This window comes from Equus quagga, chromosome 3 (genome assembly GCF_021613505.1).
Source record: "Equus quagga isolate Etosha38 chromosome 3, UCLA_HA_Equagga_1.0, whole genome shotgun sequence".
In the NCBI taxonomy this organism is placed as follows: Eukaryota; Metazoa; Chordata; class Mammalia; order Perissodactyla; family Equidae; genus Equus; species Equus quagga.
Window position 1 is genome coordinate 85,890,006 of NC_060269.1, and position 16,559 is coordinate 85,906,564.

Here is a 16,559-nt window from a genome sequence, read left to right on the forward strand (position 1 = left end):
ACGGTGGGGGTGAGGGGGGAGTTGGGAGTTAGCATTTACTGGATACAGTTTCAGTTGGCATGATGACAAAGTTCTGGAAATGCATAGTGGTGATGGTTGCACAACATTGTAAATGTACTTAATGCCACTGAATCTTCCACTGAAAAATGGTTAACATGGTAAATTTTGTTATGTATATTTTACAACAATAAAAAAAGAGAAAAATGACTTGCTTCTTTTTCATACTAAGCAACTTCTATTTTCTCCTTCAAAAAGTATTTGTTGAGTGCCCACCACGTGCCAGGCACTGTTCTTGGAGCTGAGAATATAGCAGTGAACAGAACAAAGCTCCTGCCCTCATGTTGTTTACATTTTACACAACAGTGAAAATGCTGTGAAAAGTCTAATCCTAATTAAAATGACTAGTGATATTTTCCCTCTATGAAAGATTAAAATAAAAAAAGAAAAAACCCAGAAATGAAAACTATTAGAAAAACTCCAGGTAATACTTACTGCATATTACTAACTGTCCATTTATTAGTGCATCAAGTATGTACCAGGCACTGTGGGGAGGCTGTGTGTACACTGCCTTAACTCTTTGCAATGCCTGAAATATTGGCATTCTATCCCCAGGAATCAGCTGGGCTTCAGAGCCAGGATTTGAGCCTATCTCTGTTGGACCCCAAAGCCATATTGAGCATTTTTGTAGATAAGGCATTGAGACAGCTGTCCAGGTTGTACAGGGCACAGCCCAGCGGGCATGACAACCTACCCTGCTCCAGCTAGAAGCCTTGGTGGAAGAACACTGGGGAGATGCATGAGCTCTCGAGTCATGATCCCTGACTCAAAGAACTTAACGGTTCTTAAAGTTCCGGGGGCAAGATATTCACAAGCGAAGCACTAAATAAAACACCCGGCTTGAGCCACATAGCGAAAGGAAATTCCTAGAATTTTACTTCAAGACCTCTTACAAACTATTTCTGGCCACAACAAAAATGTTTTGGGGCATGTTATAATCACATCACTTACTCCAATTCCTGTTGGTATTTCTATGAGATCTTGATTATCGTTACAATTTTATGATAAAAGTCTGGTATATTAGTGATGGTTTCTCTTGGATGAGCATGTAACTGAATAGACAGCACGAGAGATACAGGAGGAAGTCTATGCCCTCTGATAAATATCAGGCCTTCCACGTGTGAATACCGATTCAGGAAAACAAATAACTGTTGGTAAGTACCTTCTAAAACAGTGCTGTTCAGTAGAACTTTCTGTCATGATGATGTTCTCTATTTCAAACATCCAATACAGTAACTACTAGCCACATACAGACAACGAGCGCTTAAAATGTGGCTGAGGAACTGAATGTTTAATTATATACAATTTTAATTAATTTAAATAGCCACTTGTGGCTGGTAGCTACTGTCGGGATGGCACAATCAGAGAACTTGACTGGTGACCAGCTGGCAGCTGCCTCAGAATTACTGAAATTTCCTGCATTTCCAGAATTGAGGCTCATTGAATATGAAATGCCTAACATTTCACATACATGGAAATGCACATTATGCCTTGGCAAAAGAAGGAACTGGGTGATGAAGGAACTACTTGGAAGAGATGTCCATCCCAACCTCAATTCTCGGTAAAGCTTCCCTATGGCCTCTACCTGGAAAAGAGGCAATCCTTCTAGAGGGAACATTTCCAGTGCAGCATCTTTCCCTTTTCCTTCACTTGGTCACCTCACATCGGGTGACATTTGGACCTGTCCCTGTATTAGAGTTGCCTGGGGCCCCAGGCCCAGCTGACATATTGAAAAGGTCTCTTACTGTATTTGTTAAACACAACCTACGGGGTAGATCTTGCAAGAGTGCAGGTAGCGGGTAGCATCATTCCTAGTGAGATGAAAGATGACGTGCGTCCCCCTAGTTTAGTCCACTTGTAGAATATGGAGCAGCGTTGGCTGGCTACTTGAATTAGGCCACAAAAGCAAATTCAAGTCCTCCAATGTTTTGAGTCACTCACGTTAATAAAAAGGGAAAAATGTTAAAAATCCAGAAGACGAAATTTATAAATTACCTTAATCCAGACAAAAAATACTACGACAGCAGCTATACTGTTGAACTGTATCTGCCAGTATGCCAGATGCTCAAAGTTGGGGAAAGTATTTTGATCTTCTAGAAACTGTAGTAGCACCTCCATATTTGATGTTCTATATATGTTAATTCCTATAGCTACCACTGAGAGCTGGAAAACAAAAGATTTATATATTATTAGTGTTTTAGAAATACATAACTTACCTTAAAATGACCAGTTTATTTTTTTTCACTAATGTATTAATTCTAGGGCTCACCAATCTACTCATCCAATGGCATTCATAAAAGTCACTCACACAAATGGAAAGGGTTGAGCACTGCCATAAAATAAGTAAAACAATATATTGCTTGCACTTCCTTAGGAATAGAAACCCAATGAGTGTATGTGTGCATGCGTGCATGAGCACATGCACACACACACACACGAAAGACTTCACTATACTGCAAAATCACTCAAATGGGAATGACTTCTGTTTTTTCTGCCACCCTCATTTAAATCACTTTACACTCTTCTGCTTTCTCACCCTCAGTTTACTTTCTGTTTTTGTTTGTGGTTTTATTTTCAATTTCCAGCCAGTCATTCTTTCCTCTATTCAACAAACACATAGTGGATATCTATGCAGACAGCACTATGTTAGGGTCCAAAAGAAACAAACAGAAGTAAAATGCACAAACTTTGTCCTCAAGAAACTTATACTCTGGCCCAAGACCACAAACATACAAAGAGAAATAATGCAAAAACCCACTAAGGAGTTGACACCACAAAACGTAAGGTGAAGACTGAAACAAGACATATTAAAAAAACGTACTCATAAGAGGAAAGACTGAGCCAGTCTTAAATGATGGTGGGAACGACAGACGGAGAGGGCTCGAGAAGGCTTGCAGTGAGAATAGAGCTGGGGGTTTCCCTCACGCTTGTTCCTGTCTCATGTTAACTCATGACCATGTGACTTCACATCTGCTTTGGTTCTGGGCTATAAAACCAGATCTGAGGGGACACCGTGCCTTACTTGCATCCATCACCACTGGATTAACATGTATATGAGGAAAGTGTTAGGGGTTAACCAAGACAATCTTGCCCTCACGTGGGGTCTGAATCCATGGCAGGTGGGCTGTGGCCGTTGCTGGCCATTCTCTCTCTCTTCTCCTAGATGATGGTCAGACTCCTTCCTTAGCCCTTCTGATATGGCTGTCCTGATCACGGCTCCAGGTGATTATCAAAGCAGAGACCTGCCTGGCTGCTGATCCCAGCTGAAAACAATCAACCTCACCACTTTCCTTTTCTTCTCTGTGAAGGATCCCAGAGCTAATCTTGTATTTTTGTGCTGGTGGTAGGAATACTTTCTTTGAGCTCTCTGGAATACATTGAAAATGTTTTTCTACGTGGACTTGGCTGAGAGGGAAGGGTTGACTGACTGAGTCCAACAATAACCCTTTACCCAAATCTCACTAGCTACAATTGTTTTTGCTCTGTCAGATGTTTATAAAAATATGGAATATATGGTCATTTATACAATATCAATATCATATTAATACATTAAATTTCATTAAGACTTTTCCTTCAAAATATGGAATGAGAGCAAAGAGATGAGAAAAGAGAATTGTAAGCATCTGGGTTGTGATGTCACTCCTGAGTTTTCTTTGGGACTCTCCTCCCTATCTACAAACGAACTTTCCTTAACATAAGCTTTATAAGGGCAGGGGTCTCGGTTGTTCCCTTCATTCCTATACGCCCAATGCCCAGGACAACGCCAGGCACACAGTAAGTGCTCAGGAAGTATTTGTTGAATAAATGAATTAATCATTTTCATCCTGTGAAATCTGCCAATCAACAAAATTATTCAAATTTAGACTTCTTAAGAGTCGTCTTCTTTTAGCAATTCCATTAGTTTTGAGGACGATTGCTTAGGACAAATGGTTGATTGAAGTAAGCCCAGTGACTTCAGTGTTTGTTAAAGAAACAAAAAAAGGAAAATAGAGGGAATAATTTCAGAGTGATTCTAAGATGTGATATTTACATTCAGGAGATCATTTCTTTTCAAGCTTCAGGCGTACTCCAGCTAATTTGGGCCAGATAAAACAAAAGAGCCTTGGTTCTTTCCATAGGGTGGTAGGTCCAATGGAATATAGGGCTTGTTTTGGGGGAAGAGCAGAAAGCATACCCTTATTTCTATTGGTTCAGAGAAGGTTTCAAAGGAGAAGTAGGATTCCAGTAGCTCTTCCTTGTTCTTTATAAAGGCACAGTCTGAATTGTCTTGGCAGTACCAAGAGTTAAAAAAAGTAAGAACAATAGCAGAGTGAAGCAAGTTTTCAAAGAAATACTTGCAAAATACTGTGGCTGCTGAGCCAAAGAAACTATCTTCAATTTCCATGACATCATCAGCTATTGTTTCCAGCGGTCTTCAAAGTGAGTACAAGGCAGTCCATTAGGGTGTGGGGAGAAAACATTAAAACTTCTAGGCAGGTGATAAGAAAGTGTTATAATTCTATTTGTATTTCTGTTCATCCCAGTCTTTCAAATTCTATATTGTGTATGTTTTTATAAATGTACCTGTTATACCAGTACACACACACACAATTTATAAATAAATACAATATATTAGGTGGTGTCATCAAAATTTTCAGTGATAGGTGTACATAATCAAAACAGCTGAATGCCACTGACGAGTCTTTTGTTGCTATTGAAGGTATTTGGTTAAAAAAGGAAACCCGTTATTAATTAGCATAATATCACACTCACCTTTTTACCATTATTCTGAATGACCTAAACATAAATCTACTCATATAAACCCAAAAAGCAGAGTTTTCATCCTTAGAGTTCCAAATAATAATTGTTTTCTAGAATAATTTTCAATGTATATGGACTGCACTCTGACATCATGCAGAATGAAATAATTTGAAAAATTATTTCCAGTATCATTGCCTTTCCTGCTTCCTTAAACACTGAAATTCTTTTGTAATTCTGTTCATTATTAATACATTGAGAACCTGGAGATCAAGAGTTTGCCTACAGGAATTTGTGATGCGACAAAGCTACCGTGGAAGGAGGGATGCGCTGCTAACTGCCCCAGGGTCGGACGGGCTCCCCCCTGTACTCTATAGGAATTTTTATTTTAAGTAAAAGCTCTTTCTGAAGTATACATGGATGGGGCTTGATAGGCAGTGGCAGAGTGGTTAGAAGGGTTATTGTGAGGATTAAGTGAACTTCTGTCTATGCAAAGCACTTAGAACTGTGCCTAGTTCAGAAAGTTTCTAAAGTGTTAGCCATTACTATTATTGCTGCTGTTAATATTGTTATTGCCATGCAATATATATCTATACAGTTCTTTTTTATTCTTAAGTATTCTTTTACTCATATGAATAACATATTTTTTATATTTAATAACAAATTTTCTATATTTTACCAACTCATTCTAGTGATGATTTGATACTGACTTGAAGTAAACGCTTCACAAAGCCCAAGCGAATTTTTGGTTGAGAGGGAAGAATACTGGTCAAGAAGTAGGATAATAGCGGAGGGCAGGCTAACAGGGAAATGCGTCACTTACTGAGCCTTCAGAGGGGCGTCTCTGCCGTTGGACAGTGGAAAGGATAGACTTTTAAGCATGTAACAATTAAGCATGTCATTATATGCTTAAATGTGTAAGAGGGCTCCGCAAAAGATTATGTGTTATTGCTGAAGAGAAAAAAGCTGGCCAAAATACATTTCTACGCTGAGGCCTCTGGAAGGAAGTGATGAAGATGCTGCTGAAGGGAAAATGTCTTGAACGAGTGTTAAAAGACATAACAGAGTCCAGCTGTCACAGTCCTGACTCTATCATAAGTCTGCCTGATGATTTCTTGCACCTTATACAGAAAACCTTGAAGGCCATCACTTATATTTTGTCCACTGTGGACGATTTGCAGGAAATTTTAAACTGCAGGGTGGTTTTCTCTGCCACTCAAAATATTTTCAGGATGTTTGTTCTTGCCTAACTTTACACATGTGCGGCAAAATATAAATTAATTTTTGCTAGCAGTTGAAGGAAAATATCATTAGCAAAAAACAGAATAAACCAAACATTGTTTTCTCCCCCAAATCTCACATGGCATGCCAAAACGAAATATGAATTACTATGTTATTCATGTTATTAGTGTGGCTAATTGAGAGCTTATTGTAAATGCCTCTCTACTTCCATATCCAGAAGGGTTACTCATGAAAAATGAGAAAACAATTAGCAACACTGAAGTTACTATGACAGAGGAGACCCTGTAAAGTCTCTTTCAGGAATATCAAGATCCACAATATTGAGGAGCTCAAAGACTCTAACATATTTTTATGACAGAACAGGGAGTTTGGCGTTGTTCTCAAACCTACCACAATGATCACAACATCCAGACAATTCCAGAAACTCCTGAAATAGTGTAGCTTGTGAATGCGAATTTCCAATATCTCTTCCACCACATAGTAAAGGATAAAAAAACAGAAGAGAATCTCACAGGCTGCCAGGAAGAAATCAAAAGTCGTAACATAGCGGATCAGCTTTACAGGCTGAAATTGCCAAGATGGAACCACACCGCCTGTTGCTGGGAATTCCACCAATAACCTGCATTGCAATAAGAACAATTAAACAATCACCACAACAATAACACATGGATGCAGCCAGGAAAGGACGTCCATCTGTCTGTCCCTGAGACCACAAGTCACCCCAAATTAGAGGCAAAATGTTATCACAGCTAGTAACTCCATACTTGCAGAATTTTGTGCCACAAACGGAACACGATTTCCCAAGGCCTCCCAGACCAAAAGAGATTATTCCTCCTCGGTCTCTCTTTTACTTTTCTGGTATTTATTCTGCTCAAAATGCTGTACACTGGTTTTTGGGGTTTTTTTAAGTCTTTTATTTATTTATTTGTTTGTTTTGCTGAGGAAGATTGGTCCTGAGCTAACATCTGTGCCAATCTTCCTGTATTTTGTATGTGGGACACCACCACAACAGCATGGCTTGATGAGCGGTGGGTAGGTGCGCACCTGGGATCCGAACCCAGGAACCCCGGGCCGCTGAAGCAGAACATGCGAACCCAACCACTATGCCACCAGGCCAGCCCCAACTGCTGTTTTTTTAATGTAAAAGTTAATCAAGAAACAAGCCTTTCAAGGACTTCTATTAAATGCCAAGTCATTGAACTGGGCAATGAAGAACATAAGAAATATAAGCGATGCATTCAAAACATGTATGATCTGGTTGAAAAGTAAGATACATATTTTATGTATTTATATATAAATATAAAGATGGAGACTGAGTTTCTCATTTAGCCATTTTGGTAACATCTGACTAGCATCAGATAACTTGCCCTAGGGGTACTTTTTGCTACCCTTCCCAGAGCTTTATAGTTAGCAGGTGCTCCATAGACACCTGATTGTCTGAAACAGTACCATATTTTTTACATTCATACTGACAGCACTGATCTTTAGTGATTTAGCATAATCGAAGTGAGGATGTTTCTTGTCAAATTCCCATCTTGTAAGTGTCACACTGAGAAAGTTAAGGGATTCACTGAATGATACAGACTCCCTATTGAACTAGAAATAGAATCTCTAGCTCCTTAATTTTAAGACTTTTAAAAGAGCTTTAGTCGGGGGCCGGCCAGGTGATGCAGTGGTTAAGCTCGCACGTTCCGCTTCTCGCGGCCCGGGGTTCGCCGGTTAGGATCCCGGGTGCGGACATGGCATCGCTCGGCAAAAGCCATGCTGTGGTAGGCGTCCCACGTATAAAGTAGAGGAAGATGGGCATGGATGTTAGCTCAGGGCCAGTCTTCCTCAGCAAAAAGAGGAGGATTGGCAGTAGTTAGCTCAGGGCTAATCTTCCATGAAAAAAAAAAGAGCTTTAGTAAGCTATTAGAAATAACTTTCTCCCATTACAGGATGGTAGCCTAGAACCTGAATACATAGGACTCATGTATGAGCAATGATCAAGTACAGGCAGAGACTATGGCAAGTTAGAATTGGTCAAAGAAGCATGAAAACTTTTCCTTCCTCTTCACTATCAATCTCCTGTTTTCGTTCTATTCGATGTGTTGGAGAGTAGAGGTGAGAACCAAAAACGCAGGAGACGATACTGAAATGAAGAGCCTTGTGACAGCCTCAGTGTGAGCTCACAGGGCAGGAGGTGGCCTCTGTGTGCAAGTCATCTCTCCACGGCCTGTTCTGGCCCTGCTCTGCCAACCCCTCCAGAAACTTAGACAGCAGTGTAGAGAAATGAAGTCACTGCCTTGAAATATTCACTCTTAAAGTATTGGGAGGGAGTGAAAGACACACTCAAGACTCTATAAATACGTATTTCCTTAAATGTCAACCAGAGTTGTCTGCCTGTTTTTATGCTCTTCATATCCTCACTGGAATCATTAGGAAAAGTTCAATACGAACTGCAATAGATTTTTATTCATTTATAGTAATAACTATTGCTTGATTTAACATGATATCATTTTCTGCAAAAGTTGTTAAATACAAGGACTGGGAAATCCAACTGGCCATGTAAAGCACAGTTGCGTTTAGCCTCAAAAATGATCACAAGGGGCTGGCCCAGTGGCACAGTGGTTAATTATGTATGTTCCACTTCGGGGGCCCGGGGTTCGCTGGCTCGGATCCCGGGTGCGGACATGGCACCGCTTTGCAAAAGCCATGTGGTGGTAAGCGTCCCACATATAAAGTAGAGGAAGATGGGCATGGATGTTAGCTCAGGGCCAGTCTTCCTCAGCAAAAAGAGGTAGATTGGCAGTAGTTAGCTCAGGGCTAATCTTCCTCAAAAAAAAAATCACAAAATAAGGGTATTATGAGAATTTATCCTTCTTATTTGGTGGGTACATATATGTGCAAGCAATTCATGTCAGTGATGTTTGGGTATTGCTGACACATCCACCAGGAGGATTAAGGTAGGTGAACTCTGGATCCCTCTTGCCTTGTTGTACTTTTTATTTTTTCATAGCACATATTACCTTCTAACATACTATTTAATTAATTTCTTTATTTTGTTCACTGATGTGTCCCAGGAGCCTAGAACAGTGCCTCACACATATTAAGTGTCTAATAATGTTTGCTGAATGAACGGACAAGAGGCCAAGATAAGCCAGTAGGATCTTTGTCAGTTTCCTCATGGGCACCAGAGTGGTTGTGATGGCAATGTCACAGGATCTTAAGAAGGAACTTTATGTGCCTTTGGTGAATCTTGAGGTGAACAGGTATCTGGGTATCCTACTGAACCCAGGCAAAGCCCCTGACTACTGTGCTTGTGTTCTCACAGCATGGGCATCATTGGAGAGTGGGAAACTCATGGAAATGAATCAAGATTGATGGCCAAGACCATGAAGATGGAGCGTGTAGCACTGATCATCCTCATAATGGGTAAGGATAGGTGTTAGTAAAACACAGTGCTTTTTCTGGGAAGGTTCCAGTTTGGGGATGAACTTGGACCAGACTTAAGGTTCTTCCCCACTGATAATATTCTAGAATCCTCCCTCCCTCCCTCTAAATATCCTTATTCCAGTAAGCCCTCGGTTTTCACTCCTCCCTTGCTCTCAGCTCTGATCCTTGGCACTCTCATTTAGCCAACTGGAGTTTTCTCACCTATCTCCCTCCCACACAAATACACAGAAAGGGGAGGGCTGAGGGCCCTCGGTACACACCTGATCACGCAAAACAGGTTAACGTTGGCGTTGTACACTGAAAAGTCAATGAAAGTTGCCCTGGTTCCTCGGTCCAGCCAGACGTTTCTCTTGAGGCTAGCAACCTGAGCGGCTGTTTCCTCTCTTGTTCTTGACAAATCCAGGTAATAGCCAGCTCCACTATAAGTTGCAATTATTCCCCAGTGGCTACTCCCATTCAAGTCTTTTTCACTTGTGTAGATCCAACTAATTAAAAAACAAAACAAAAACAGAACAAACAGGTAAAATCAGTGGCACATTTATGGCAATTACAAAGACAACTGGTTCCTAGAAAGATAGAGAACATAACAAATACACGTATCATCGAGCTGGGTAATGTGCTCGACACGGCACTTTATTAGCATTTTCGTATTTAATTCTCATACAGTTACTATCCCCTTTTTAGGAATGAGGCCCTGAGCTTAGTGAGGGCAGCGGAGTCTCAAAGCTTTTGACGGTAGAGTCAGGAGCCTACAGCAGGACTGTCAGCCTCCAGAGCCTGTGCTATGAGCCCTCGGTCTATCACGGTTGCCTTCCCTGGGTAACTGTACTCAGAGACTACATGACTCCAGGCCCCCAAAGAAAACTGCAGCCAAAAAAGGTACAAGGTCATCAAACGCAAGTGAACTAAATAAGACTCCACACAGTGTTTTGGAATTTAATCCAGAAATATTTACAGAAGCTCTCGTAGGAACCAGGTGCTTCTTAATGGCGTTAATGGTGATATAACGATGAACCAAGATCTTTTCCCTCTCAAATTTTTAATACATAGGGAGAGAGAGGTTGTAATGAAACAATTAAAACACAAGGTAGATGAGTATAAGAACCGAAAGAGAAGTACAGAGAAGTAGCTCGGGCAGATCAGAGGAAAGTCCTCTGTGTTTGGATGTCCAGCGACAGGAAAGGTGGATCAGAGGAGGCTTTGAGAAGAAGCCGTATTGGACCTGGGCCATGAAAGGTGGACCTGGACCTGGACAGGTGGGTGGGAAGGGCATTTTCAAGCCTGAGCCAGACAGGGCCAGAGAAGTACAAGGCACCCAGCTAGGAACTGGCTTCAGCTCCCTTATGATGAAGAAAAGAAGGCTGAGCGGTAGACTGTGGTCAGATTGTGAAGGGCAAGCACGAAGAAGTCACAGAAGGGAAGGTTTGAAGGGGCAGACAGGGAGATTCTGGAGGCTGTGGGGAAGACTGGAGAGGTGAGGACCAGAGGGCCCATGTGCAGGAGAGAGCTAACACAGAGGGTCTGAGACGGCCTTTCCTTAGGAAGGCCTGCTTGCAAGGTGGGACCTAGGCGGGCATCTGGAACTTGACTGATAAACAGCCCCGACACTGACGTAAAACTTTCTCTGACTGGTAAGAGTGGCTCAGTGTGCCTAGGCTGTCTGTCAAACAAGGTGGCTTATGCCGAACGCCTACTTTCCTTCTGGGAGTCGGGGAGTCTGGTACATGCCAGGCAGAGGGTGCCTATGTGACCAGCACCCAGTGAACATATTGGGCACTGAGTCTCTGATGAGCTTCTCTGACAGACAACATTCCACCTGCGTTGTTACAACCTGTTGCTAAAGGAATTTAGCACATCCTGTGTGACTGGGCTGGGAGAGGACTTCTGCAAGCCGGCGCTTTGTGACTCCAGATTTTGCCTCATGTGCCTGTGCCTTCTGCTGCTTCGGCTCATCTCCTTTCACTGCAGTCAACCTGAGCTGTGGATACGACCAAACGCTGAATCCTGGGACTCCTTCTAGCGAGTCACTGAACCTGGGGCGGCCTGGGACCCTGACACAGCTCCGTTAGCAGTCCCTGAAACAACCATGAAGTGATGAGGCTTGAACCAGAGCAGTGATAGTGGGGAGGAAAAGGAAGACCAAGGGAGTGCCAGCCTAGTGACTGTCACAGAACTCGGCCATTGATTTGAAGTTGGGGCAGAGGAGACAGGACATGTCAAAAGTGACTCTGGTGCCCAGTCCTGTGGCTGAGCGGTTAAAGTTCTGCAAGTTCTGCTGTGGTGACCTGGGTTCATGGGTTCAGGTCCTGGGCGTGGACTTACTCCACTCACCAACCACACTGTGGAGGTGTCCCACATACAAAAACAGAGGAGGATTGGCACAGATGTTAGCTCAGGGCAAATCTTCCTCAGCCAAAAAAAAAAAAAAAAAAGCAAATCTGGAGTCTCTTTTTGGATAATGCGAAGATGGTGGTGCCATCAACAGGTGGAAGAGCAGATCCAATAAGAAAGTGATCACTTCAGTTTGGGGTATATTGAGTTACAGGCACTGGTGGAATATAGATTTGTCTCCTATCACTAGAAATTAAGCTCTGTGAAGATGGGGGACAGTCTTGTTTACTGCTGTTTTGTTATCCTAGCCAACACCAAGGGAACTGCTAGAAAAGAGAGACCTCTCTGGGAACATGCCTGGCCCATATTGACACCCGGTATATTTGTTGGGAAATGATGAATCACCAAATAAAGATGAGAGTGGGAACCATCTGAACATCAAGGCAAAAGTATAAAGAAAGAGAAGACAGAGATCTGAATACAGAACCTGGGAAAAGAGAGAAATGAGCGAAGAAGGGGTTACAGGACTAAGAGAACCAAAATTTAGTGTCACTCACAGAAGAATGAAGAATGAGCAGTTGACGCTGCCACTTTCTGCCAAGAGGCCGAACAGGATGAAAACTGAGAACTGCTCAGTGGATTGGCAAACTGAACAAATCCACTGGTAGCTTCCAAGAGAGATGTTAAAAGCAGAGGTTTAAACTTTAAGGGCGAACTAATGGTAAGGAAATGGAGGTGGCAAGTGGAGACTCTTCTTTCAAGAAGTTTGGAGTTGAAGGGAAAGAGAAATGGGAGTGATCCGAGAATACGGCAGGATCAAGGAATGGTTTAGATACACGTGAGAAAGCTCCCCTTCGTGTGGTCCACCCTGTAGTGGAAATCACTTATCTATCTGTGCATCCAACAGGTATTCATTGACATCCTTATAAACCAGGCACTGCTCAAGGCTTTGAGAGTACAGCAGCGAGTAAAATAGAGTCCCTGCCCTCAAGAAGCTTGAATACTGATGGGGAGCAGAGGGCGGCAAGAAACCATCCTAACAACGTAATTAATATGGAAGCAGCAACACGGTGGAGAAGGCGGCGGCGGGTTTTGGAGTAGGCTGGTTAAACCTCCTCTTGGTTCCATTTGTGAGCTATGACGTTTTGGGGAAGCGAGCCTCTTTTTTGCACCTATAAAATGGAGACAATACCTATTTCAGAGCTGTTTTGTGAAGAGTAGATGAAATAATGCATGAAATCACATCTTAAATAGCATCTAACATGGAGTAGTGGCTGCATAAACTTCTCTTATTAATGATAGGAGATAAAGTAAGATTCTGGACAAGGTAAACAGTTTAAGGACATGCTTATGCTTTGCAGGAACTAGAAAAAGGAGCATTAGATGGTAAAATCACTATCGTAACCTAGAAAAAATGTCTTTTGAGATTATTCAGGCCATTTACTCTAAATCTTCTGATTTTTACTAACTTCGTTTCTTATGGACCCTGGTACTAAATAGGGTGTGCACCGGATAAAGACAAAGAATCCGATCACGGGAAAGGTGTTCCCTGCATTGTATATTAACAGATCTGGATTATGGGGGTCTCAGTGCCCAAGAAAGGGATCTCGAGCAGCTGAGTGAATGAGCCAAGGAAGCTTAGACGGCAATCTAACCAGTGAGTCAGCGGGTCAGCGACCCCATGAAGCCCACCTTGGAACAGCCTGAGAGGTCTTCCCAATTCTTTATAATAATTACAGTAATTCCAAAAATAATGACTGTCCTTTCTTAATACACAAGATGTCTTAAGTATGGTCACCAAAAAGCACAAAAATCCCTACAAATAAACACATTACAGACAGATACTCAAAACCACACACACACATCTGAGGTCAGCTTTAAAACAGACAGAAAAGCTGCCTCCAGCTTATTATAACTTGAAATAACTGCTCTCTGAATGAAAACTTATTTGTAAGAGCTAATGAAAGGATTTCTGTACCAGAAAATTTCCTAGTGACAATCTAGCGAACAATGTCACCAGATCTATAAAATAGGATCCAGGCATCTTAAAAAAAACCTCAGAAGGCCCGGATAGCTTCTTTCTTGTGGGCCATATGGTCAACGATTTAACCTTTTGAAAAATACATATGCAGAAGCTGAAGGGGGGCAAAAAGTAGAGAAAACTTGAGAAACCAACGGTTCATTTGGCCACAGCTTTAAGTATAAGCATTGAAAACTCACTTAAGCCATTTTCTCCTTGGTGAAAGAGTCAGAATGAATGAATGAATGAATGAATGAATGAATGAATATCAGTGCGAGGCCAGGGCTCATTACCATGAGCCACAGACACTTACGCGGTTCCATTTCGCGGACCGAATGGAGCCCTATCTTCACTGCTGACCGAGTAGACATCATAGCACTCTTTAATCTCATCTCTCAGGTCCTGCGGGATAGAACAGGATCCATTTCTGACTCTGAGCTGCCGTATCCGTGGTACGCCTAACAGGAGGTTCTCGTAGTAGATGAAGCTTCGGTTGTCCGCTTCAGTTCCGTTGCTGGGCTGCGCCTTCCAGTACAGCCCATCCAACAAGGCGCCTTCTGTGAACTGAAAGCAAAGGAAACATTTCTGAAAAGGTCCAAGCTCCGCGGCTGCCTTGCTTCTTCCAGGCATGTCTGCGACTCTGTGAACGTGGGAGAATGACAAGGGTGGGTTTGCTGTCAGAGATGTGGGTTGGATCTTGCTTCATCACTTGCTACCTGGGAGGCCTTGAGCAGGATCCCCCTGTGAGCCAGGGTTCTTGAATCTGTAGTATCCAACTTTTGCATGGTTGCCTCACCTGGCACAGAGTGGGCGCTTAATGAATGGCAACTCTGATTTTTGCTCTAGGACTAAAGGCTGGAGGGCAGGGAGCAGTTTGCCTAAATCCACAACCAGGATCAATGTTACTTTCCTTATTAAAACAGCATCCCACATAATCCTGGTTCTTAACTTGTCTGGAGAAGAAAACACTAGTTTTGATTACCAGTCTGCCATCTGGTGGGATCTTCTGTCATATGGTGAACTCTCTAACCACCTCCACCACCCCTGGGTTTTAGAGCTTGGCATTCATTATCACAGAATTGTGTATGTGTGAGAAGTCTCTTATTAACTTGCCTTGCCCGTAGAGAAGACAGATCTAGCCATTTCTCAGCGTCCTGTCCTTATCAGATGATCAACAGAGATGGACTGATTTGCCCCATTGAGGTGGGAAAAGATTCAATAACACAAGTGTGGTTTTGGATGCCAAGTATTTTTAGGCATTAGTAGTAATCGGTCCTGTGATTCAGTTTTCTCAGTCTTCAAAATTAATAGCTCTGATTTAGTATGAATTTTAGAAAGTATCTCTCCAGGAAGAAATAATCATTTCCAGTCCAGTTTTCTTCGATCCCGAGCACCATATCTTCCAGATCAGTTTAATCCATTTCCTAGGGCATCACTCATGGCTTACCCTCCGCTGCTATGTTGGAATTTGTGACAATCTGGGAAAAGGCTGGGTTGAATTTTACATTAGAGATCTTTGAAAGAATGGACCTGCCTTGTATCAGGCACTGTTCTAGGGGACACGCCATCATCATCAAGGAGACAAAAAACAAGAAACGCAACCAAATTCTGCCCTGTTGGGCCTTACATCCTAGGAGATTCTGAACAGGTACTTAATTCAATCAGGAGGGACTGAATGAGTTATAAACTAGGGTGAGGAAGCATCTGTCAGGCTAGAAAAATGTCCATCTTTCTTACTCCCTTGCAGGTGTAAGCGCTGTAAATCTTAGTTTCTTCCTTTACGACCTGGGGCATAACATCAGCACTTGCCTTGGACGGTTACTGTGGGGATTCAGTAAGCTAAGTATGAAACACTCAGCACAGTGCGAGGCGCACACACGGCTCCCGATGGAACTGCGAACAACGCACCGTAACTTACCATCTCACACAGCACTGAGCACACCGCAGGCCCTGCATATCCTGCTGAATGGGACTTAGGAAGCCAAATGAACAATTTCCAGTGACAAAAAGATACTTTCAAAGTCATTTTCAAATACCTTCCAGAAGTCTTCCATTGAAGAAAGAGTTTTAAAGTTAGTTTTCTCCGTTTTCGACACCGGGGTATCTAGGAAGAGTTGTGACATTATCCGGGTGTAGTAATACACACTGGAGCTCATCATCCCGTAGGTCACTGGAACACAGAGAGAGCCAAATGAACTCCGCAGTGGGGCCTGCACACGTACTCACACATTCCTGGTGACGGGCAGACATCACCCCAGTCTGCTCTCACCCTCGCCTTCCTCCCCTGTATCATTCTGGGACATCTCCCTAGCTCTCTGGCTTCCAAAAAAAGTAAGTTGACACTGGCTTATGTGAAGTGAAATTGACTTACTATTGAGCATCAAATTAAGATCAGGCGCCTTTACTTGACACGTGGGACTTTCAGTATGCCTATTCAACTTCATCTCCCACCACCTCCCAGAACGGACCCTCCACCCGGTGAGGCTGATCTGCACAGGCCCCAACAGAGGCCATATCGAGCTCCTCATCCTTTGGCTGCGTACATTCTGCTTACTATCTCTACAAAAGCACGGGCAGGCCATTCACAGAGGGCTCCCAGATCAGTTCTCCATTCTTCCGCGCCCTGCTCTGTGCCCTGAGGCTGACCTCTACAGATCATACCACAGGAGATTGCTTATCCTTTGGTTCCCAAGGCATTCAGCCGATGGGAGGCTGAACGGGAGCTTTGGGGGCTCAA

At 42.7% G+C, this 16,559-nt stretch overlaps 1 protein-coding gene across 1 annotated transcript in view; it reads right to left on the minus strand.

Moving 5' to 3' along the window:
- PKD2 (polycystin 2, transient receptor potential cation channel) overlaps positions 1 to 16,559 on the minus strand; it is a 55,825-nt gene that overhangs the window by 19,563 nt on the left and 19,703 nt on the right. Inside the window, exons 3-7 of the mRNA XM_046656389.1 lie at positions 15,859 to 15,992; positions 14,136 to 14,386; positions 9,732 to 9,956; positions 6,427 to 6,655; positions 2,053 to 2,220 (exon numbers count right to left, since the gene is read on the minus strand). Coding sequence (XP_046512345.1) covers positions 2,053 to 2,220; positions 6,427 to 6,655; positions 9,732 to 9,956; positions 14,136 to 14,386; positions 15,859 to 15,992 — 1,007 coding nt within the window. The remainder of the gene's footprint in view (positions 1 to 2,052; positions 2,221 to 6,426; positions 6,656 to 9,731; positions 9,957 to 14,135; positions 14,387 to 15,858; positions 15,993 to 16,559) is intronic.